Below are 23,812 nucleotides of genomic sequence, written 5' to 3'. Positions count from 1 at the left end.
GGTCGAGGCCTCCTCTAATAACTTTCTCCTGGATCATCCTGCCTGTCCTCGACTGTGTGAACGTGGAGCGTTGAGAGTGGAGCATATCTGGTCCGACCAGAGCATTAGACTTCTGCCTCTGGTCCTTCTTCCGCCGGTCTGTTACCGGCAGCTTCTCTAAATTGTCACCTCTCTTTCTGGCAAAACAAAAATGTAGTTTAATGACTGAAAAAACATGCTTAAAAGCAAACCGAATTAATAACTATTTTCATATTTTTTTATCCTGTTGATAGCGTTCAGAAAATGATAGCGAAATTACAAAATTATTGTATCATCATCGGACCGAATGGTAAATAGTTGACGTCGTCCAAAACACGTCATTTCGGATTCTCCCGATCCACTAACGGTGCTTTTAGCCAAGCACCGGTCATCGTTCTTGTCGAACCCGTCGGCGTCGCTTGCGACGAGGGGCTCGGCGAGTAAATTAACCCACAGACACAGCCTACTTGAGTTTCTCGCCGGATCTTCTCAGTGATTCTCGTTTCCGATCTGGCGGTAGATTCTGTAAAGCACTGCTCTTGCTAGAGCTTAGTGTTAGCAACGACGTCAAGTTTGAGCCCCGTAAGCTCACCTACTAGTTCGATGAATCTAGAATTACTACCCCTCGAGGTTACGAGAATAGGTAGAAAATGTCCTTCTTCAAATGAGGCTTGTGGAGAGTATTAAGCGGTGGGCAGCGGCTTGGCTCTGCCCCTGGCATTGCTGAAGTCCATGGGCGACGGTAACCACTCACCATCAAGTGGGCCGTATGCTCGTCTGCCTACAAGGGCAATAAAAAAATACCCTCAGAGATCTGTGAGCAAATTTTCACGTCAATCTTGAAGTCGGTGGAAATTATTTAGTTAGCTAATAAAAGCGTGTTACATTAAACGCGTAATACAAATAATGATTCAATTCACTTCCTAATTATCTCGTGCATTTCTTCTTAATTTCGAAATCTTATGAACGACTAGTGACCTGCCCTCGCTTCGCTTCGGAAACATTAAATATTATTATTGCTAGCTGAGTCCCGCCGACATTATTTATTACATTAATTACTACTATTATTAGTACTATATACTACTACTACTATGACACCGCGGGGCGAAGCTAGTCTAGAAAAAGTAGCCTAAGTTACTCATTATATCATCAGCTACCTATCAGTAAAAGTCTCGTCAAAATCGGTCCAGCAGATCAGCCGGAACAAACAGACAGAAAAAAATAGTAAAAATATTATTTTTTCGTATATACCGTATATATATTCTTAAGCATGTAGTAAAAAGCGGTTACTTCAATATTACAAACATACACTCCAGTTTTATTTATATGTATAGATTATTTCGCAAGTACTATTGTCGGTTACCTTTGACAAAGTCGCTAAGAAATCATGGTGAGCCTTAAAATTGTATTCGAGTCATCGGACCGAAACTGACAGGCACGAGCCACTTGTCATTCACATGACATTGTCAGTTACGAAACGAGAGGCTCGTGTCGTGCGCGACGCTCTCTCCGCGTGAGGTGTAAGTTATGAAATATTTGGACCGCGATAAACTTCTTTGATTTATTATTAAAATACTGCGGAGGATCCAGTAGGTACTGGTATACAGTCGAAGCGAATAAGACATCGCTGGTTCAGTGTACGCATTTTAAATATTACTGGTGGTAGGACCTCTTGTGAGTCCGCGCGGGTAGGTACCACCGCTCTGCCTATTTCTGCCGTGAAGCAGTAATGCGTTTCGGTTTGAAGGGCGGGGCAGCCGTTGTAACTATACTGAGACCTTAGAACTTATATCTCAAGATGAGTGGCGCATTTACGTTGTAAATGTCTATGGGCTCCAGTAACCAGTTAACATCAGGTGGACTGTGAGCTCGTCCACCCATCTAAGCAATAAATAATAAATAAATAAAAGTAATGGTCCAGCATTATATCGAATGAACACTTTTTTTTTAATATGCATTAATAATACATTAAATCAATAAAAAAAAAATTACACACACTACATACCATGTATTTGACGCACACACGCACGCATACTATTTATTGTCAAACTTTTGTTCTTGACGTCTGTTGTCAAATTGAGAATAGATTAAATATTGTTTGTCTTTGTTAATATTTTTTATAGTGTAGTCTTGGCGAAATTTGTGATTATAGAAGTATAAAATACAATCATAATAGTGTACAAACTTACAATTCCAATTAATTATTATAGTCGAATTTCGACTACTGCGGGACCTCTAGTCTTCATTATTACTCATGTAGTGAAACGTAAGCCTTGTTTTGCTTCAAGTCTGAACTGTTATCCATACTTTATTAAAATAATAAAAATACGTTGAATGTGAAATATTAAGACGCCAATAATTAAGGCAGTTGTTCGAGTGAAAAGTAAAATTTATCTGTTATGGAAAGTTTGATGTCTGATGATGAATCTGAACGAACGTGAGCTTTATATGAAACTTTCGAAAACTTTTATGGCAGGCCTCGGAATGACAGTTCATCTCGTGTCATCTAGAATACGTGATTATTTCGTGCTTTACGCAACAATAATAATATATACGTGAGCTTATTTTAATATTGGCGATAGGGCTGTCTATTCGTAATTTGAAATTAATTTGTACTTAATGGTAGGCAGCGGCTTGGCTCTGCCCCTGGCATTGCTGAAGTCCATGGGCGACGGTAACCACTCACCATCGGGTGGACCGTATGCTCGTCTGCCTACAAGGGCAATAAAAAAATTTAAAAAATGACATTAATTACTTAATTAATAAATTAAATTAAAAAAATTAAATTAATTAATTGCACATTCATTGTATAGCTCACAAAATCGCTTATAACTTTAATGGAAATCGAATTATTTCAATTCTGCAAATAAATAAATTGATCTTAAGTTACGACTTATTTTTATTTTTTTTTAATTAAATCATCCTCAAATTCGAATTGCTAATAAACGATTATAATTTTTTTGAATTACCCACTTGGCGTCTGTGTTTTAAGTGTGCGTTTTTTAAGTTTTGTCTTGCATTTATTATTCATGAATATAATTACTTACCTATCAAATTACCATTTCCTTTCAACCTACCGCATTTTTTGCATTTAATTATGTTGTTTCGTCACGTATATCTAGGAAATCCACTTAAGGCGTGCGTGCGCCTAGCCTCAGTTCGCGATTTATGGAGAGCAGCTGTCAAGGCTTTAATAAGCAAGGATTCCACATGATCACGACTGCCCTGCCAGAGTAACTCACTATGATGATGATGATTAGTTCTAAGTAATCTAAGTTACCATACTACGTTCAAATCGTGACTCGATGGCGCCTTATTTTTAACTAGCGTCCCGCTCCGGTTCCGCTTGGGTCTTTAACAAAAATTTCAACGATATATGACGTTGTTTTATTTTTTCAAATAAATAATAATAATAATAATAATAAATAATAATAAATATTTACTAACAATCACGCCACGTTAACTGGTCCCGTGATAAGTTCGTAAAGAACTTGTGTTACAGGTACCAGATAACGGAAATAAATGTAAGATTTTTATTATACACATACATATATTTAATATACATCCATAACCCTGGAAAAGACATTTATATTTATCATACAAATAACTTCCCTTGTCGGGATTCGAACCCGCGACCCCCTAGTGTAGTGACCATGTCACTTACCACTACACCAGACGGACGTAAAAGAACACTTATTGCGACTTAACTATAATAGTTAGACATATGCTGTCGCGAAACTTTTTGTAAACAATAATGTGTTCTACAAAGTCGTAGTATATTATTATATTCTATCATGAATAGTTTTCGCAGGGCACGCGATGTAAAGAATATTTAAGGTAATTTTTTTACACCTTGGGTTACATTATTGGAGTTTTAGTAAGGATCCCTATATTTTTTTTTCAAAAATGATTATGGACTGTCACTCGGGAATAGCGTAACTTCCAAACAGTGAAAGAATTTTTCAAATCGGTTCAGTAGTTTCGAAGCCTATTCGATACAAACAAACAAATCTTTCCTCTTTATAATATTATAATATAGATTAGTATAGATTACTATCCGGGATTACTGTCAAATGACGTCACGCTCAACCTGGCCCTGGAATCGATCTCCCTTCGCTGGTAGAGTCCTCAATGTCTTTACAGCCACTCAAATGCTCCGATAACATTGCAGCGGCTTCTTAAGGGGCCCGTATTCAAAATAAATAAAACACGCCTTCTTCACCAGTCAATGACTTGTACTACCTAGCTACAACTTCACGCACTGATTGTTCCAAGACGTAAAATTATTAAAAAAAAAAACAACCATTTCCGTGATGCTACTCGCGATCCGTACAAAAATGCGTACCGAGTCTGTCGTAATATATTGTTACGAAGAATTAAGGCGAAGTAGTAACATGTCAGGTGCGTTCAATTTCGAAGGAAGATGATGAGAAGAAAAGACGAGTAGAAGTCGTAGTCGTAGAGTAGAAGTCGTCGTGGCCTAAAGGATAAGACGTCCGGTGCATTTGTATCGAGCGATGCACCGGTGTTCGAATCTCGCTGGCGGGTACCAATTTTTCTAATGAAATACGCACTCCACAAATGTTCACGATTGACTTCCACGGTGAAGGAATAACATCGTGCAATAAAAATCAAACCCGCAAAATTTTAATTTGCGTAATTACTGGTGGTAGGACCTCTTGTGAGTCCGCACGGGTAGGTACCACCGCCCTGCCTATTTCTGCCGTGAAGCAGTAATGCGTTTCGGTTTGAAGGGTGGGGCAGCCGTTATGACTATACTGAGACCTTAGAACTATATCTCAAGGTGTGTGGCGCATTTACGTTGTAGATGTCTATGGGCTCCAGTAACCACTTAACACCAGGTGGGCTGTGAGCTCGTTCACACATTAAGAAAGAAAAAAAAAATTAATGAATACAATTGAGACGTCTCAATAGCGGATTGAGCGGAATAAAATTGAGGCGTCTCAATTGTATTCCGCTCAATCCGCTAACTAGCTGTATTCGAGTTGTGATATTTATTTTTTGTTTAGTTGCACCAACAAAGTGACCATCGATACAAAACATTGACAAAGTACATGGCAGATCACGTCCTTACGGATCCATCAGATCCAATAACCCTTGCATTAGACGCCTTCAGCTCTAACACAAGAAGTAGAGACCCCGGTAACCGTACTCGTCGAACTCGGCAAAGAGTTCGACGTGCAACCTAACCTAAGCATCAGCCCGTTGAGTTTCTCGCCGGATTTTCTCAGCGGGTCGCAATTGCGATCCAGTAGTAGACTCATTCGCAAAGCAGCTACTCTTGAGTTGTTAGGTCTCCCTTGGAAGCGCTCGGGTAGCTGTTAGCAAACCCCGCCCTTTCTGGCTGAGCCCTTGCTCGCCCACCTGTCCTTGTGAAACTGGAAAGGCCTCAGGGCCACAAGTAAGCTCTCAATCATAAAAAACATGGCAGATGCACCTCAATAATTATAGATGCAACCGACAGTGCGTTGACAACAAAAATAAAAACCATATATAACTAAAATTATAACTAATATCTGATGACATGTTCATCAATACAATGAAAAAACGACATTAAATCGAAATCCCAATTACAATAATAGATCAGCTACCCTGGCCTCCAAAGCGAATGGTTCCGTCTTGGTAGGAGAGTCTCTTATCGATGGCTTCAGAATATATCCATCTTATCGCAGCCGCCTCAAGATTACAACCCAGATGATGGGACAACAAATAGCCACTGTCACCTTTTGACATGTCTGTTCGAATCCTTTCGGTTTAATCACGGTGCGCTCCTAGCATCAGTCGGTCCAGTGTTGGACATGTCACTTAATCCTTCTCTTAAAATAAACTCGAGAACGAAACTTATCGATGTTTAGTGATAGCTACTCGCTCGAGTAACTGGAGCGAGTAAATGTCTAAATAAATCGATTAGCTTTCATAGTTCTGAAAAAAATCAAAACCCATGACTGGTATATATTTATCCAGTGACTGATAAGAGACTGTCTACTTGTATAAAAACATTCGTATTCACTTTACCCATAGACACAATTCACTAGGATCGGAACCGGATCTTGTAGGCGGGTCGTGATTCCGACCCGGTGGTGGACTCAACCCCCCATCCCCCATCCCATTCCACGACGCCCTTCATGCGGCCAATGATCGGAGGCGCTGATGGGACATTACAAGGAGCAAAATCCTGTCGACATATAATGGTCACGACCCTCAGCAGTGAGGAAACGACGCGAGGAGGGAGGTGGACTCAACGAAGCACTGCTCTTGCTATGGCAGGTGTTAGCAAACACTCTCATGCCGAGTTTAGTTGACGCCAGAATATCCCCTCGCGGCTACTGGCAGATATAGACAACAAATAGAACAGAAACAGATTGCTTAAATTAATGATTTACAAACGGCTCACGTAATGCTCTTTCGTCTCTGAGTTTTACTTAAGTTAATTAGTTTTCGCTTTGACTTAGATCTATAAAAATCAAAAAAATAAACTAAAATTACCGAACTGACCAATGATGATGTACAAATCGAAATCTGAACTGTGTGAAGCAACTATTATATAAAAAGTATTTCACCAGTATTTTATTAGTAAGCCAGTATTTAACAATTAAACCCTTGAGAGCTAACTCTACCTTTACTTACTGATCTAGATTTTTCCTTTAAAATTACTTTCTTAATAAACATAGACTGGATTCTTTCTACTTAAAAGTAGTACTACTTAAAATCTTCAAGAGGCGTTTCAATAATCAAAGCGGAAACAAAGACATACCTAATTATCGAACACATTGACGAGTAACTTGTACGATGAGCAATTTGTATTCTAGTATAATAAGAATTATTATCTTTTTTTTCATAGCTAAGCTGATAGCTTTGCTAACTCTGGCCCTAGCAAGAGCAGTGCTTCGCAGAATCTACCACCGAATCGGAAACGCGACCCACTGAGAAATCGGCGAGAAACTCAGTGGGCTGTGTCTATGGGTTAGTTTACTCGCCGAACTCTTCGTCGCAAGCGACGGGTTCGACGAGGACGGTGACCGTTGCTTGAGGTACCTAAAAGCACCGCCACCGTTAGTGCATCCGGAGGATCCGAAATGACATGTTTAGGGCTTTAATGAGAATGAAGGCGGTTTTTTTTAAATGGCCGTTATAAAGCGTACTTCGAGGTGGAGTGGATATGGGTAGGTTTCCATAGCCCTGGTTGATTTAACCTCAAAGTAAAGTTTCCTTAATTAGCGAATAGTTGGAAGTATTTTGGCATCCTGTCTCAGGATGAGAATTGGCATTCACGTCCCGATGCCTCGTGGTCAAGGTGACAAGCGCCTCTGCTAGTCTTGAGGAACATAAATCAGAGCTCAGGATAGACTCAGAGCCACTTTTAAATCATTTAGACAACTACACTCCTTAGCTCAGTCGCAATTTTCCATTTGCGACCGAGTAGTCCGTACTGCGTCTCGGAAACTTCAAGTGAAATCACAACGTGTATTCAAAGATTTTCCGGTGAAAGTGTTGTCCGCTGATCGATGGACCGTGAACACAATAAGACGTAAAACTATCGCCTAATTGAGTTAATTTAAAAATAAACTCGACCTAGTGAATGTTTCATGCAGAAACGAACCAAAGAGGAAATCTCATGAATGCGATCCAGCTGCTTCTTATGTACGTATCCAGCGAGTGATGAAGGAACAATACCAATAGTATCACTATGAATGGTATTAGAAAATGTAGCCACAGATATTTTTATATTTATTTATTTGGCATATCAAATAGACAAAAACATTCATACGTAGTACATTAAAAAAAATCCATTACACATGAGTAGAAAGTGTACAAAATCGTAATAAAATAAATTTCCAAAAAACAACAACAACAACAAGTACCTATATCACATTACAACAAAATTCTAAAATCTCATTTTTGTATGCTGTAAGATCTATTATATTAATACGTGAAGCAAAAACTTTGTATCCCTTTTTACGAAAATTGCGTGGACGGAGGAGTATGAAATTTTCCACACTTATAGAGAATATAGAGAAGAAGAGCACAATGCTAATATTTGTTTAAATAATGCGTAAAAGATACATTAAATCAATAAAGAGAACATTACACACACTACATACCATGTATTTGACGCACACACGCATGCATACTATTTATTGTCAAACTTTTGTTCTTGGCGTCTGTTGTCAAATTGAGAATAGATTAAATATTGTTTGCCTTTGTTATTATTTTTTATAGTGTAGTCTTGGCGAAATTTGTGATTATAGAAGTATAAAATATAATCATAATAGTGTACAAACTTACAATACTTATAGTCGAATTTCGACTACTGCGGGACCTCTAGTATCAATAATATTGTCATAATTGGAGAATTTCATATATTATCATGTACACACTCTACGGTAAATATATTACCTTCTCACAACACACCTTCCGTGAGTACTATTACCGACTGCTTATTCATGCTCTATAAGTATTTCAAACCGAATCTGCTCGTAACAAAAAGCTGGTTGCTTGCTCCTTTCTCGCGTAGCACCGTCCATTAATCTTATACATCCGGCTGCGTACGTAACTGCACTTGTTTTCCTTGAGAAATTTAACGTTACCATAATTATTACCGCTTGGTATTTGAATATTTTGTATGTTTGTGAAATTGGTTAAAAAAAATTTAAATTATTACTTTTTAACTTGATCTTACAATTTAAAAGCCGGTTTAGCTTTCGAACCGATCCGCATTACGTAGCCCGAATAAGCCGTTACAAAAGCTTAAGTCAATTATTGTAGAGAATGTAAACTGATAAATACAAGAACCAAGTATGTGACCACGAAAGTGGTAATAAAAACCCGAGATAAATCGCAATTTTATTTTTTTATTTTTTTTATTGCTTAGATCGGTGGACGAGCTCACAGCCCACCTGGTGTTAAGTGTAATTTAATATTTACAAATATCGATACCGTCAAAGTCTTGTTGGTAGCATTAAATCATTTTTTGTTACAATTTTCTAGTTTATTTTTCAGCTTTATAATTTAAATCGTAGCTTATTATTAGTTCAGTACATGAGAAAGTGCATAGTGGAAAAATCAGTTCCAGTTTCAGTAGGTTCCTAATGAGTATACGGCTCACCTATTAGTGAGTGGTTACCGTCGCCCATGGACGTCAGCAATGCAATGCGTGGATGCTAGGGACACAACCAAGTCAATACTAACCGCTACTATTCTGTGTTCGTCAAATGAAACATAAATAAAATCTCAAATATATACCTAAATAATAATAACAAATATTATTATGCCTATGCCTTTATTTCGGTTTTGGATTCGAGAATCGTCTGTGGATATCATATAGATACTTATGACATTATTATTCTTTAGCTGTCGTCCAAAAATTTTTGGATTGAAAATTCCTTTAGCAAAACTGCTACTTGTAACACAATGAAACGAAATAGCGACTGTAAAAAGAGACAAACATAAGATTTTGCTTGCGAGAGAACGAGATAGAATACCTCTGAAGGTTAAAACTTCAACTGCACGTGAATTGCGCTCAAGCTTTCCTTGGGCTAGAAGGATGGACGAACTAACCACCTGAGAAGCTCATAGACATTAATCACACACGAATGCCTAGGTAACCTAGCCATCCACATTTGTACTTTAGATTAAGTAGATAATAATGTATCTACGCTGAATCTATGTTAGATGGAAGGGCTTTTGAAGTAAAACTTCTTTAGAATCGTTGTGATTTCAAACTCGATGAAACGAAAAAAGAAGTCCATAGAGTTTTTTTTAATACAGCGCCATCTATGAGATTTTTTAATAATAACGTGTGTATGAAACTTCTTGTAGTGAATTTCAATTTAGGATTATACGTGAAGTTAAAATATTAATCCACAGAGGGCGCTACCTCATACTATAAAAGATGATTTACAATTATTTACTAATGACAAAATTTTACATATACTTAGACATTTAGGATAATTGTATTTTAATTTTTGAAGGTTTCACTTCTACCACGTGTGAATTGCGCACATGTATTTTTTCCCCACATATGTTTATCACAGTAAAACCAACGTGGAAATTTAAAACAGGTGACCTCATAGAACTAATCGGTTCATTCCCACACGAGAACTACGATTACCACACAAACACGAACCAATTCGACGAACCGGTTGTAGTTTATCCGGAGCAAGATCGCCCGAAGCCGACGAGGCCGAAACCGGTCACGAAACCGGACTGGCACACACACTATTTTCACGTTAAGCCTACTTACAACGAGGTCACCACTTCGAAGCCCTTCTACACACCAACACACAACGGTGATGATGATTATGTGCAAGTTTACACGAACGGCAACCAGCCGGGTTCGAGTCAGCCGGGTGAGATTTGTGATAACCGGTTTTTGTTTCTGGGTGGTTTCTTTCTTTACGCTTGTATCGGTGATGGAACTTGGGTTTTGATGATGATCACATCTGTTTTAAATGAATTTGATATGTAGCGTGTTGCTAATGTTCTTTATTTTTACCATATACTGTATTAAGTATTAAGAGCTGTAAAAGAAAAAAAATATTTAAAATATCATAACCGTGAACATTTAAGGGCAGGCTAACTATGGGCTTTACATGGTAACACCAATGAATGCACCAGAAAAAGGGTAGACCTATTATTCTACTACCATCCTAGTCTTCAATTTATCCATGATTGTGCCCTACTTGCAACAGCTGACTTGCAACTTGGCAATCGGAAACTCAATATATTTGAAATATTTGTTAATGACTAGACAAATTGAACTATTCGCTATGCAGATACCCGCATAAGCTTAAAAATTATTACAGCAATAAATGCATCTTATAATAAACATTTAAAAGACATATAATACCCAATTTTCGTTTAAATTTTCCTTTTTTTTATTGCTTAGACGGCTAGACGAGTTCACAGCCCACCTGGTGTTAAGTGGTTACTGGAGCCCATAGACATCTACAATCTAAATGCGCCACCCACCTTAAGATATAAGTTCTAAGGTCTCAGTATAGTTACAACGCCTACCCCGCCCTTCAAACCGAAACGCATTACTGCTACACGTCAGAAATAGGCGGGGTGGTGGTACCTATCCGTGAGGACTCACAAGAGGTCCTACCACCAGTGATTACGCAAATTATAATTTTGCGGGTTTGATTAATAATTTATATTAAGATGTATTAGTCGTTACCAAACAAGTGTTGATTATCGTTTCAATTCTCGTTCCATTACTTATTAAGCACTTCAAGCTATGCATTGCACTGTTATAACATAATCATCACGCACCTTTTCACTTTGTACAGCACATGCTTCCGGAATGTTTAACATACAATATATCTCTACTTTGTTTTAAGTAAGAGTCGACTGTGGGTTACAATATTCGGATAAGCTTTTTATTATTTTATTGCTTAGCTGGGTGGACGAGGTCACAGCCCACCTGGTGTTTGGTTGTTATTGGAGCCCATAGACATCTAGAACGTAAATGCGCCACCCACCTTGAGATATAAGTTCTAAGGTCTCAGTATAGTTACAACGGCTGCCCCACTCTTCAAACCGAATCGCATTACTGCTTCACGGCAGAAATAGGCAGGGTGGTGGTACCTACCCATGCGGACTCATAAAGTCCTACCACCAGGGTGTATTACAAGTGGGTAGACATTCTGTCTGCTTATTTCTGCGGCCTCCATCATGGTTTCCGGTTTCAAGTGTGGGGTAGATAGATTTCTAGTGGGTTTTTTTTTTATTTTTTTAGCCTTTGTAGGCAGACGAGCGTACGGCCCACCTGATGGTAAGTGGTTACCGTCGCCCATGGACTTCAGCAATGCCAGGAGCAGAGCTAAGCCGCAGCCTACTGCAAAATTGAGGTTTCGACCTCATGTATCCCGTATCGGGTTTCCGTAGGCCCTGGATATCAAGTGGGCCGTATTTATTATCTATAGTTGTTCTTAAATTACATTGTATATTTTAATAAAACGGTAAGTAAATTTTAACTGAACAAAACAATAGTATATGCTAATATTTTTCTTCAGTTTTCGTGATTTATAGACCTAAATAAAATCACTTTTACATTTTTTTTATTACCATTAAATTATATTCGACTTTACGCATACTTTACTGTTTTCGTGATCAATAATCCGGGACCATGTCCATAGAAACGCCAGAATAAACCGTAAAAATATTTTTAATATGTTATATTATGTATTTTAAAACTGATCAATGCATGTTTCGGTCTCCTTCGAATGAAGTATGACAAAGGAAATCATTCAAAAGGGCATTCATTGAACCTGTACAAAGTATCATTGTATGATGTAACAACAATTACGTGTGACGTGTAATGTAAATATTGTAATTTATTAGCGTTTATTTTCCCGCACCGTTGACTGTAGAAGATACAATGATTTTTTATACAACAGATATGTGAGTCGTCTATTATCAAAGGTGGCAATCTGTGCATTTGGACAAAAAAATGTTATTGATATGTCAATACAGATTGATTTGAATATAATCGTCTCCTTCAAAGAATACGGTTCAAAACCTGCATTAAATAAAGGTTAATACTTAACCTGTTATTTATCTAAGATGTCGTTCAGAAGAGTTTTGTGACTGCCAATGGAATACAAAGTCAATAATTCGTTTTTCTGATTTACCAATAATTGTCCGAAAGTCACATTGCCGGCTTTGATAATAGTCGACTCATGTTATCTTCATTGTAACTGACTCTTCAAATCTGACCGCGCCATATATATCTACATACCTACCGATATAGTGCACACACATGTTGACAAGTAGCATTAATGAAAAGTACAAAAGATGGGATAAGCGCGTGATTAAAAAAGATAGCTATAATTGGAACGATTGCACTTGTTATATTATTATTGCATATGTTTAGACGCGACTAAAGACGAAACTTCCCAATTGGCCTGTTTTCGAGTCTTCACTTGACGTGCGCTTGAAACATATCTGCTTCTTTTTACATATAAAATATCATTGAGAAGGTAAGTTTCCACAACATACTCCCTTTGATTAACAATAAACAACAGAGTAACATACAACAAAGTACACGCGTATACATTCTCAAGATACAACATAACAAAAAAAACTGTTTATTTACTTGTCTCCCCAATATAATTCGTATGTGGTATGAACACGAATTATCGGAAGGATACTACCGTTAGGTATCGCTGTACGCGGAGAGTATTAGTGTCCACTTAAAATGAGACGAAGTTGCTTGACGTCACTAAGATTTTAATATTTATTTAAGTAAATAAGTATATTAGTATGTAATGTATGTAAGTATGTATATTGGTATATAAATCAGTTAGTTAAACATTTCATATTATATGTAAACGGTATATATATTATGTTTATTGTATGTATATATTTTCTATAATAATATATTGTCTATAGTACACCGCAACATACCTGCTATATTTTTATATTTTCCAGAATTTCTATAAATTAAACGGTTGTCTGGAAGAGATCCCTTTTAGCTATAAGACCGCCTATTGTATAAATGTATCTGCTTTTTGACTGTTCTTTGAATGTAAATTATGTTTTGGTGTGCAATAAAGTGTATTATTTCTCTCTCTCTCTTTCTCTCTTTCTCTCTCTCTCTCTCTCTCTTCCTCTCTCTCCCTCTCTCTCCCTCTCTCTCCCTCTTTCTCCCTCTCTCTCTCCCTCTCTCTTCCTCTCTCTCCCTCTCTCTCCCTCTCTCTCCCTCTTTCTCCCTCTCTCTCTCCCTCTCTCTTCCTCTCTCTCCCTCTCTCTCCCTCTCTCTCTCTCTCTCTCTCTCTCTCTCTTTCTCTCTCTATTTAACCAAAGAACAGTAGTTAAATAACATATACGTGGTTTACAGGTTGCGGAGAGCATTTCACCCGTTCGAACCGTATCGTTGGGGGTCATTCCACCGGCTTCGGCTCCCATCCGTGGCAGGCTGCCCTGATCAAGTCAGGTTTTCTGAGCAAGAAGCTGGCCTGCGGTGGAGCCTTGATATCTGATCGATGGGTGGTGACGGCCGCCCACTGCGTTGCTACGTGAGTACGCTTTTACTGTTGATCTTTAAAGCAAGACGCGTTGTCTGTAATTCTACTTTCAAAATATCGTTTTTAAAATTAATTAAATAATTAATAATAAAATAAAAATTGAATTAAACATAATTTCCCTACTGAATATAACCTAATCTTAATTAATCAAAATATGTAGCCTAGTTTTACTTAAATGTATAAATATTCTTTTTTCTAAGCAGTATAAATATAAAAATTTTTGCTACTTAGTGAAAAAATATTATTCTGGATTTCATATTTCTTAAAATTATTTATTGTATTTTTGTTCAATTGACCATACTTCTCTATATCGATGTTGTCAACTTACACCTGTAATTGAGGTGACATTTGTCATGTACTTATTCAATGTTTTTATTGTTCACTTGCTAGTGTAACTAAATAAATAAACAAATAAATAAATAATAGTTTAAAAACTAACAAAATACGCTTTTATAGAAAATCCAACTAAAAAATAAAAAATAAATTTTAATAATTTTGAATTAAAAATAATGTAAGAAAAAATGATTTTATTGTAAATAAGCGTGGGGTGCTTGGTATAAGTAGTTATAAATATTTTATGAACAGACATAAGTAGAAGTGTTATTTTGATAATATCCTGAAAAGCACTTTTGAGTTGGATTTCAATTTTTTCAATATATTTTTTAAATATTGAACTGTCCTTAATAAGTGTGCCTTTCGAGTTAATCCGACATTTTGAAGGGGGGTCAAATTCATGTTAAAAAATTCTGTTACAAACACATACTGGTTTTTACTGGTGGTAGGACCTCTTGTGAGCCCGCGCGGGTAGGTACCACCGCCCTGCCTATTTCTGCCGTGAAGCAGTAATGCGTTTCGGTTTGAAGGGTTGGACAGCCGTTGTAACTATACTGAGATCTTAGAACTTATATCTCAAGATGGGTGGCGCATTTACGTTGTAGATGTCCATGGGCTCCAGTAACCACTTAACACCAGGTGGGCTGTGAGCTCGTCCACCCATCTAAGCAATAAAAAAAAACATACATACATACGTCTGAAGCTAATAAAAAGTGTATTTATATCCTAATCAGTTTCGTGTTTACTGTACTCTCTCTCTCTCCAGAACTCCAAACTCTCAACTAAGAGTTCGTCTCGGCGAATGGGACGTGCGTGATGCGGGCGAGAGGTACTCCCACGAGGAGTTCTCGGTGCAGAGGAAGGAGGTGCACCCGTCTTACGAGCCAGCAGACTTCAGGAACGACGTGGCACTAGTACAGCTGGACCGAGGAGTTGTATTCAAACAGCATATTCTGCCGGTGAGAGGAGACATGACCAATATGAAATCTCAGCTTCGTTTTTCGCAAACAAACTCAAGAGCTATGTATGTTCACGATTGACTTCCACGGTGAAGGAATAACATCGTGTTATAAAAATCAAACCCGCAAAATTATAATTTGCGTAATTACTGGTGCTAGGACCTCTTGTGAGTCCGCACGGGTAGGTACCACCACCCTGCCTATTTCTACCGTGAAGCAGTAATGCGTTTCGGTTTGAAGGGTGGAGCAGCCGTTATACTCGAGATCTCAGAACTTATATCTCAAGGTGGGTAGCGCATTTACGTTGTGGATATCTATGGGATCCAGTAACCACTTAACACCAGGTGGGCTGTGAGCTCGTCCACCAATCTATGCAATAAAAAAAAAAAAAAAAAAAGTTGGCATTAAATGATGATGATGCTATTCCATTAATAGAAAGCGCTGTGTATATATTTAAACTATTATATAAATGGGTATTATTAAAAATGGAGAATAGAAAAAATTTCAGACTATATATGTAAAACTGAAACTTCGAAGTCATGTCTCAAGATAGGCGGTGCCATTTCATCATTGACGTGAGCCATCCAATTAACATCAGATGAGCTGTGGAGCTCATCCTCCTGTCTAATAAATAATAATGCCAAAGTTCGGAATCTAATACTTATAAGATAAGGCGCCCTGTGTACTCGCGTCAAAAGAAAAGATTGTACCAGTGCTCCAATCCTGCACAGGAGTAACAATTTATCTGAAAAGTACCAAATACCCACAGAGGGTAAGGCAATTAAGGCTACCACCTGGCATCTTTGAGGCGGCAGTACATGAAACCTTGACTGAGCATGATCTTTCATGTCATTTTTGCCAGATAAAATACAAGAATCCACAAAGCCTTATCGCAACGTCCTCAAAGAAAGATGATTTGAATACATTTCAGGTGTGCCTGCCACAAAAGCAGATGAAGCTCGCTGGTAAGATGGCGACAGTGGCGGGCTGGGGCCGGACCAGACACGGTCAGAGCACCGTGCCTTCCATTCTACAGGTACCACTGATCTTGGGATTTAATAATTACAATTCAGTTAATTTCTAGCTCTGTGGTGTTGGCACACCCATCTCTTTCCGTTAGTGTCGCAAGGTGACTAAAAGATTCTGGACAACAACATTCTCTGAGTAATGTACCGGCGTACTGCAATGAGCAACTGGAATTCACTTGTAAGAGAATCTTCAAATAGTCACGTATCATTTTAGAGGGTGGGATACGCTTTAGGACAGATCCTGCTTCAAACGAGGCTTGTGGAGAGTCTTAAACGGTAGGCAGCGGCTTGGCTCTGCCCCTGGCATTGCTGATGTCCATGAGTGAAGCTAACCACTTACCATCAGGTGGGCTGTATGCTCGTCTGCCTATACGGCAATATAAAAAAGATACTTCGGTTGTGATGTCTATGGGTAACTATTGTAAATCAAGCGCGCCATCAGCTCGTTCACCTGCGCAATAAAAAGGGATCTTTAAGCTTTAAGCTTATCAGAGCTTAAATTGAGATAGCTCGGGTTTTTTTGCCATGAAATAATTACAACCCTTAATCTGACTTCATAGTCGTTTACAATTTAGACAGAACGATCGAGATCGTCTTGTAAAGTAAGGTGGTCAGACCTGATGCATCTATAATGTGAAGGACATCCTACTACAGACTTCATTAAATCGGTCCATTGCAAGAGAGACCTCCCCCCCTTCCTGATTTAAAATAACTATCCTAAATTAAGTTGCAATGTCCCTCTATTTCCATACATTCGAGGGCACACTGCTGCATTCATTTAAACGACCTCCTACTGCAGACTTCATTAAATCGGTTCATTGCATGAGAGACCTCCCCCCCCCCTTCCTGACTTAAATTAACTGTCCTAAATTAAGATGCAATGTCCTTCTATTTCTATATGTTCGAGGGCACCATACTGCATTCACTTAACGGCAGCAGACTTCATTAAATCGGTCCATTTCATGCCTACTCCCCGCTACCCCCTCAACTTAATTCGGCTGACTGGTCTCTTCAGGAGGTGGATGTGGAGGTGATCCCCAACGAGCGTTGCCAGCGCTGGTTCCGCGCGGCCGGCCGCCGGGAGACCATCCACGACGTGTTCCTGTGCGCCGGCTACAAGGAGGTGAGCCCTGACAATGTACTGAAAGCTGACAACACGACGGAGCGAAGCAACATTAATACGACAGCTAGATAGGAGCAGACTTCTTTAAATATCTGTTTTAATGGCCATTAAGACGACGACTAGTTCTTCCACCGAGCGAAGGGCGGGGCAGCCGTTGTAACTATACTGAGACCTTCGAACTTATATCTCAAGGTGGGTGGCGCATTTATATCGTAGATGTCTATGAGCTTCAGTAACCACTTAACTCAAGTGGTCTGTGAGCTCGTCCACGCTTCTAAGGAATAAAAAAAAAAAAAAATAATGAAAATGGAATTGTTCGGTGGACCAATTTTGAAACTTGGCTCGTTTTGTCATTTATTAGATGGACATGAACAACGTTAATACCGGCACTTACCTAGAGATATGAGTTCTAAGTCTCAGTATAGTTACAACGGCTGCCCCGCTCTTCAAACCGAAACGCATTACTGCTTCACGGCAGAAATAGATGGTACCTACCCGTGCGGACTCACAAGACCCCTACCACCAAAGTATAAGATAAACATAATTTCAGCTCGTGACTTCAAACATTTCCCTGAGAGTGGCATCTGATATGAGCAGTATTTGTTTTCGGTACAGAATCACATCAATTATTAATAACTTGTAAATTGTCCTTTGTTCTGATATATTTATAACATGTGGTGAAGATATAAAAAAGAATGCCTTATCGCTTTCCTGCGCATACCAATGCGCTGGTCGAACCAGATACACTCTACTCTCTCTTTCTCTCTCTCTGGCGCAGGATAATCCAGGAGAATATTATTAGATGAGACCACGAAACAAAGCGTTGAGGATTATTGACATAAAGAGGAGGATCCTTTCCTGATACTGAGAAATATCGTTAACACAGACATTGACTGAGTCGAACCCTGATCCATAGTCTAGTGAACAAATAATACAACCAAAACGAACACAATTTTTTTTTATTCATAGGGAGGCCGAGACTCCTGTCAGGGCGACAGCGGGGGGCCACTGACTATGAAGTACGAGGGGCGAAGCACCCTCATCGGCCTCGTGTCCTGGGGCATCGGCTGCGGCCGGGAGCACCTGCCCGGAGTCTACACTAACATACAGAAATTCGTTCCCTGGATCGATAAACTCATCAATACGTAGCTCGATCTAACGTTAACTGGTTAGAGGGGCCCATGGACATCATTACATAAAGGCCGTCAGCAGCTGTCCTACCCTTCGACCGAGGTTCATCACATCAGATAGTGAGACGTGTAGGCCCCCATAGGGTCCACTGACAGCTCCTTATTTGATCTCAAGATTCAAATCAGCCACTAACTACAACTTATACAGACTGTAGTGAAGAAAACCATTTAATTTTTCTTAATGAAATAGTTAATTTTGATATTTGAGCATATTGAGCATTCTAGTGATGCTTTTTGAAAAGTCGGTTTAGAGCAAGCAGCAAGTAGCATGGAGTAGGGGAATCTCCCAGTTTAATTATACTGTGACAAAAATTATGAAAAAAATAATAAAACAAAGGTAATCATATCCCGAGGATATTTAGGAAAATTCGCTCCATAATCTGGTAACATTAAAAATTGCAGTTTATTAAAATTAATAGAAGTGGCAAATTTAATAAACACAAAGTGCTCGCCTAAAACAAAAACAAAAAAAAATAATCTACCGATTTTTATTTATTCACAGTTAATGAAATTATGAATGAATGTCTTAAATGAGAATCTTTGTTGTTTATGTTAAAGGACCATACCTTTTAAAAGTCCTGAATGAATATAGTGGGATCAGGTTGGCCCAGCAGTGGGGCGCTAACAGTTTGTTAAAAAATACAGGGTACATACAAAATATGTATATTGTCAATGTACATAAGTTATTTAATTTTAATAAATCATTTTTACAGCTACAAACGTAAAAATGATGTTGGGTTTTTTATTTTATTAAATTCATAAAGTCAAATTGAAAATTAGTGAAAGGATTACATTATTTTGATGTGCACAAAGCAAAGGATCAAGTTAGGTATACTATAGCAAAAACGATATAGAACAAACAAGAAATTTAGATAAAGCAAGCAATTAATTTAAATCAAGCAAGCAATTTTGATCAAGCAAGCAATTTAAATAAGCAAGCAATTTAAATCAAACAAGCTATTTAAATTAAGCAAGCTATTTAAATAAGCAAACAACTTAAATAAGCAAGCAATTTATATCAAGCAAGCTCTTTAAATCCAACAAGCTATTTAAATAAGCAAACAATTTAAATAAGCAAGCAATTTAAATCAAGCAAGCTCTTTAAATCCAACAAGCTATTTAAATAGGCAAACAACTTAAATAAGCAAGCAATTTAAATCAAGCAAGCTCTTTAAATCCAACAAGCTATTTAAATAGGCAAACAACTTAAATAAGCAAGCAATTTAAATCAAGCAAGCTCTTTAAATCCAACAAGCTATTTAAATAGGCAAACAACTTAAATAAGCAAGCAATTTAAATCAAGCAAGCTCTTTAAATCCAACAAGCTATTTAAATAAGCAAGCAGTTTAGAGCAAGCAAGTTACTTAGAGCAAGCAAACGAAATTGTTCTATATAGATTAAATAAATAATTACGACCAAGTAATTTTGACGAAGTAAATAAAATTTAATTCAAACAAAAATAAGTCTAAACCCCAGCTCGAATGGGTCGTTACATCGGGCTTGTCTATTTCTAACAAAGCATGACGTGATAGTTATCTCTTCTTGAATTTTTTAAAGTGTAAATAAAAGCAAGCAAAACTTGTGGTATTGTGTAAATAGTTAAATTAATTAATATATTATTCCAGTTTAAGTGACCCAGAAAACGCGGTCAGTTAAAATTTCATTTATTTTATCATAAAATCTGCCCTGGTTTTTAAATTACCCATGTTTTGGATGTGGTGTCTGTCAGTCATCAGATAATGAAGTAGGATCACTTACTGCTCGAACGTTTGTCTGTTTGTCTATGGAAAAAACCAATTCATTCCCAATCCAATATACTCTATTTCACATTTATGAAATTTCGACCTCAGAATTAGAAAGCCTTAGAATTGTCATTTTGATTTTTAGTGCTAATATCATAATGAAAGCTCTATGAGTTTTAAATAGTAATTGGATCTCACAGATTTACAGTTCTAGGAGAAAAATAAATTAATGAAGTTAAGATATACAAATACATTTAATACATTTTGGTCTGTACGTTTGTAGAGCTATTTATTTTTAGATGTAACTTTTATACAAATGTTTTTTTTTTGATAATAAATTATTTTTATAAATGCACAGCTTTTTATTTCTTTGAATGGTCCTCATTTTGAATGTCATCGTGATTTATTAAAATCGTAAATCCATTATTTCAAGTAGGTGTACTAAATGCATATAAGGCCCATACGTATTGAAAATGGGCCAAAGTCACATCGTTCTCATCAATACTAAGTTTTTTTTTCCTACCTCTGGTGATAGCCTTGAGAGGCTATTTCAGCTTCGCCCTAACCTGTGTAGATGAGCTCACGGGGCTCAAACCGGAGTGTTGTTAACACGAACCCTAGCAAGAGCAGTGCTTCGCAGAATCTACCACCGGATCGGAAACGCGACCCCCTGAGAAGATCCGGCGAGAAACTCAGTGGGTTGCTAAGTATCATAAACTCTACGCAACACCAGTGATGATGTAGAAAGCTCGATCACTAATGCAAATAGCTTCGGAGACCACTTTTTCCAGATTGTTCTCCACCTGGCGGGACCAACGAATAGGGCTATGATCTCTGCATCTGTTTGAATCCACCGAGCCAGTCAGGCTTTATCCAATTACCACCCTATTTTCTGGTACTAGCCGAGGTATCCAAATATCAGTTGGTCGAAAGTGTACGAAAACATTCTCATCAAATATATACATGGGAACAAATCACGCACGGTCGTGCGGCCTCAATTAAGGATTCCCTTTGTAATAGACACCAGAGACTGACATAATATACAGAGAATAAACACCCAGACAAAAAGCAAACAAACTTGTTCATCACACGAATGTTGGCCCGTTGTGGGAATCGAACCCACGACCCCCAGCGCAACAATCAGGGCGCTAATTATTGCACCAAAAATCCAGTCAACGCGTTCAACGCTGTGATTCGCTCCTTAACGGTGGCTATCAACCGTTTTTATTACTATGTAAAAACCGAGGAACTCACTCCACTCAATCGGAGCGAAGATCTGGAACTCTCGACTGTATCCATCATCCAGGACCGTCTCACTTCCTGGAAGACATAGATAGTCTCTGTAATACAAGTAAGCCGGATTGGCAGCACCACTTAAACAAAGCTTAAGCAGAAATCACTGAATTTCGTGTCTCTCTGATTGTTTCTACAAAAAACACTCAGTTAGTTTTGAAGGCTTTTTATGTTTACATCAGACAAAAACTGGTGTATATGCTAACTCGCTACAATGAAGCAATACGATGAACTCGCATATAAATTATATAAATCGTACGACACGACGGAAGCGCGGTCCCATCCAAAATTATAAAGTTTTTTTTTTAATTGCTTAGTAGGGTGGGCGAGCTCACAGCCCACCTGGTGTTAAGTGGTCACTGGAGCCTATAGACATCTACAACGTAAATGCGCCACCCACCTTGAGATATAAGTTCTAAGGTCTCAGTATAGTTACAACGGTTGCCCCATCCTTCAAACTGCTTCACGGCAGAAATAGGCAGGGTGGTGGTAGTGCACAGCTTTTTAGGTAGTGGATAGGTGGTACCTATCCGCGCGGACTCACAAGAGGTCCTACCACCAGTTAAACGAGGTTTCATCAGTTTCAAATTAATAATCCCGAGCGAATTAATTTAGCGACATCTATCAACAAAGGGCACAAACTAAAATAGTGAAGAAGCAACGACGGTAGATGGCGACACTCGATCATGTCGATAGCTGGAATAGAATACTGGCTTCTTAATTTTTTGGGTCTTCTGCCTGTTGGCTATGGAGATCGGTGAGGAAGAACCAGCAGACAGAGAGAAAGTGGTCCTACAGGCCTCGCAAAAGATCCGAATAATGAATCTGCACGCCAGTGCTAACTCAATGAGATGTTTCCTGGGAGGGATGTGGCGTCATGAAGGCGAGTTTTTGTGCGAGTGACCGAGATCTTTGTCAACACTTGCTCAATTTAATTCTATATCTATTCTATATCTATTTAACGGCCGTCTGGTGTAGCGGTAAGTGACATGGTCACTACACAAGGGGGTCACGGGTTCGAATCATGCCCAGAGAAGATATTTATATGATAAATATTATTATAAAATGTCTTTTCCAGGGCTCAGAATTGAGTTCCAGGGTTATGGATGTATATTATACTAGTAGTCCCGCAGTAGTCGAAATTCGACTATAATGAATTGAATTTATAAGTTTCAACATTATTATGGTCCTATTGTTACAGATTTTGCCAAGACTACACTATAGACAAATACTCGTAATATTAAAGATAAACAATACTAACCTATTCTCAATTTGACTACAGACTTTAAGCAATAACAAAATTTTGATAATTAACAAAGAGTATGTGTGTGTGTGTGTCAAATACATGGTAGTGTGTGTAATGTTTTCTTTAGTGATTTAATGTATCTTTTATGCATTATTTAAAAAAAAAATTAGCATTGTGCACTTCTTCTCTACATTCTCTATAAGTGTGGAAAATTTCATACTCCTCCGTCCGCGCGATTTTCTTAAAAAAATTAATATATAGATATACGTGTGGGTATAATAAAAATCTTACATTTATTTCCGTTATCTGGTACCTGTAACACAAGTTCTTTACGAACTTAGCACGGGACCAGTTAACGTGACGTGATTGTTAGTAAATATTTATTTATTTATATCATCTGAGGCTCCAATACTGGTTGTTAAGTGACGCTTGGTTTAATTGCTACCGTCCCCAACGAGTCGACAGAAACCCGGCGATTTCTTCAATACCCAATAAAATCCTTTCCTTTTAATTTGCAATTTCGATAATTTCAATGAATACGCGGATTATATTTATCATCGTTTATGATCAAACTTTACTTGACTACTGTGTTAAAGTATCAAATTTATCTCTCGAATGAACTTGAGATAATTCTGGAATAAAAGACATCAACGCGCGACTCTTTTGTTTTATTGCCTTGATGGGTGGATGATCTCACAGCCCACCTAGTGTTAAGTGGTTACTGGAGCCCATAGATATTTACGACGTAAATGCGCCACCCACCTTGAGATAAGCTCTAAGGTCTCAGTATAGTTACATCGGCTGCCCCGCCCTTCAAACCGAAACGCAT

At 38.1% G+C, this 23,812-nt stretch overlaps 1 protein-coding gene across 5 annotated transcripts in view; it reads left to right on the top strand.

Annotated features, from left to right (window-relative positions):
- Positions 1 to 20,795, top strand: part of LOC101735715 (serine proteinase stubble) — a 44,546-nt gene extending 23,751 nt beyond the window's left edge. For 3 of the 5 annotated variants that reach the window (XM_038017134.2, XM_062672977.1, XM_038017138.2), the window contains exons 3-8: positions 10,101 to 10,388; positions 13,883 to 14,060; positions 15,169 to 15,361; positions 16,293 to 16,397; positions 17,405 to 17,512; positions 18,482 to 20,795. In XM_038017134.2, coding sequence (XP_037873062.1) covers positions 10,101 to 10,388; positions 13,883 to 14,060; positions 15,169 to 15,361; positions 16,293 to 16,397; positions 17,405 to 17,512; positions 18,482 to 18,661 — 1,052 coding nt within the window. In that variant the 3' untranslated portion in view covers positions 18,662 to 20,795. The remainder of the gene's footprint in view (positions 1 to 10,100; positions 10,389 to 13,882; positions 14,061 to 15,168; positions 15,362 to 16,292; positions 16,398 to 17,404; positions 17,513 to 18,481) is intronic. The other 2 variants (XM_021352700.3, XM_038017142.2) reach the window with 1 other exon arrangement.
- The last annotated feature ends 3,017 nt before the right edge of the window (positions 20,796 to 23,812 follow it).

The sequence above is a fragment of the Bombyx mori genome, chromosome 2 (assembly GCF_030269925.1).
Source record: "Bombyx mori chromosome 2, ASM3026992v2".
NCBI classification, from domain to species: domain Eukaryota; kingdom Metazoa; phylum Arthropoda; class Insecta; order Lepidoptera; family Bombycidae; genus Bombyx; species Bombyx mori.
This window is presented reverse-complemented; position numbering and strand designations above follow the sequence as displayed.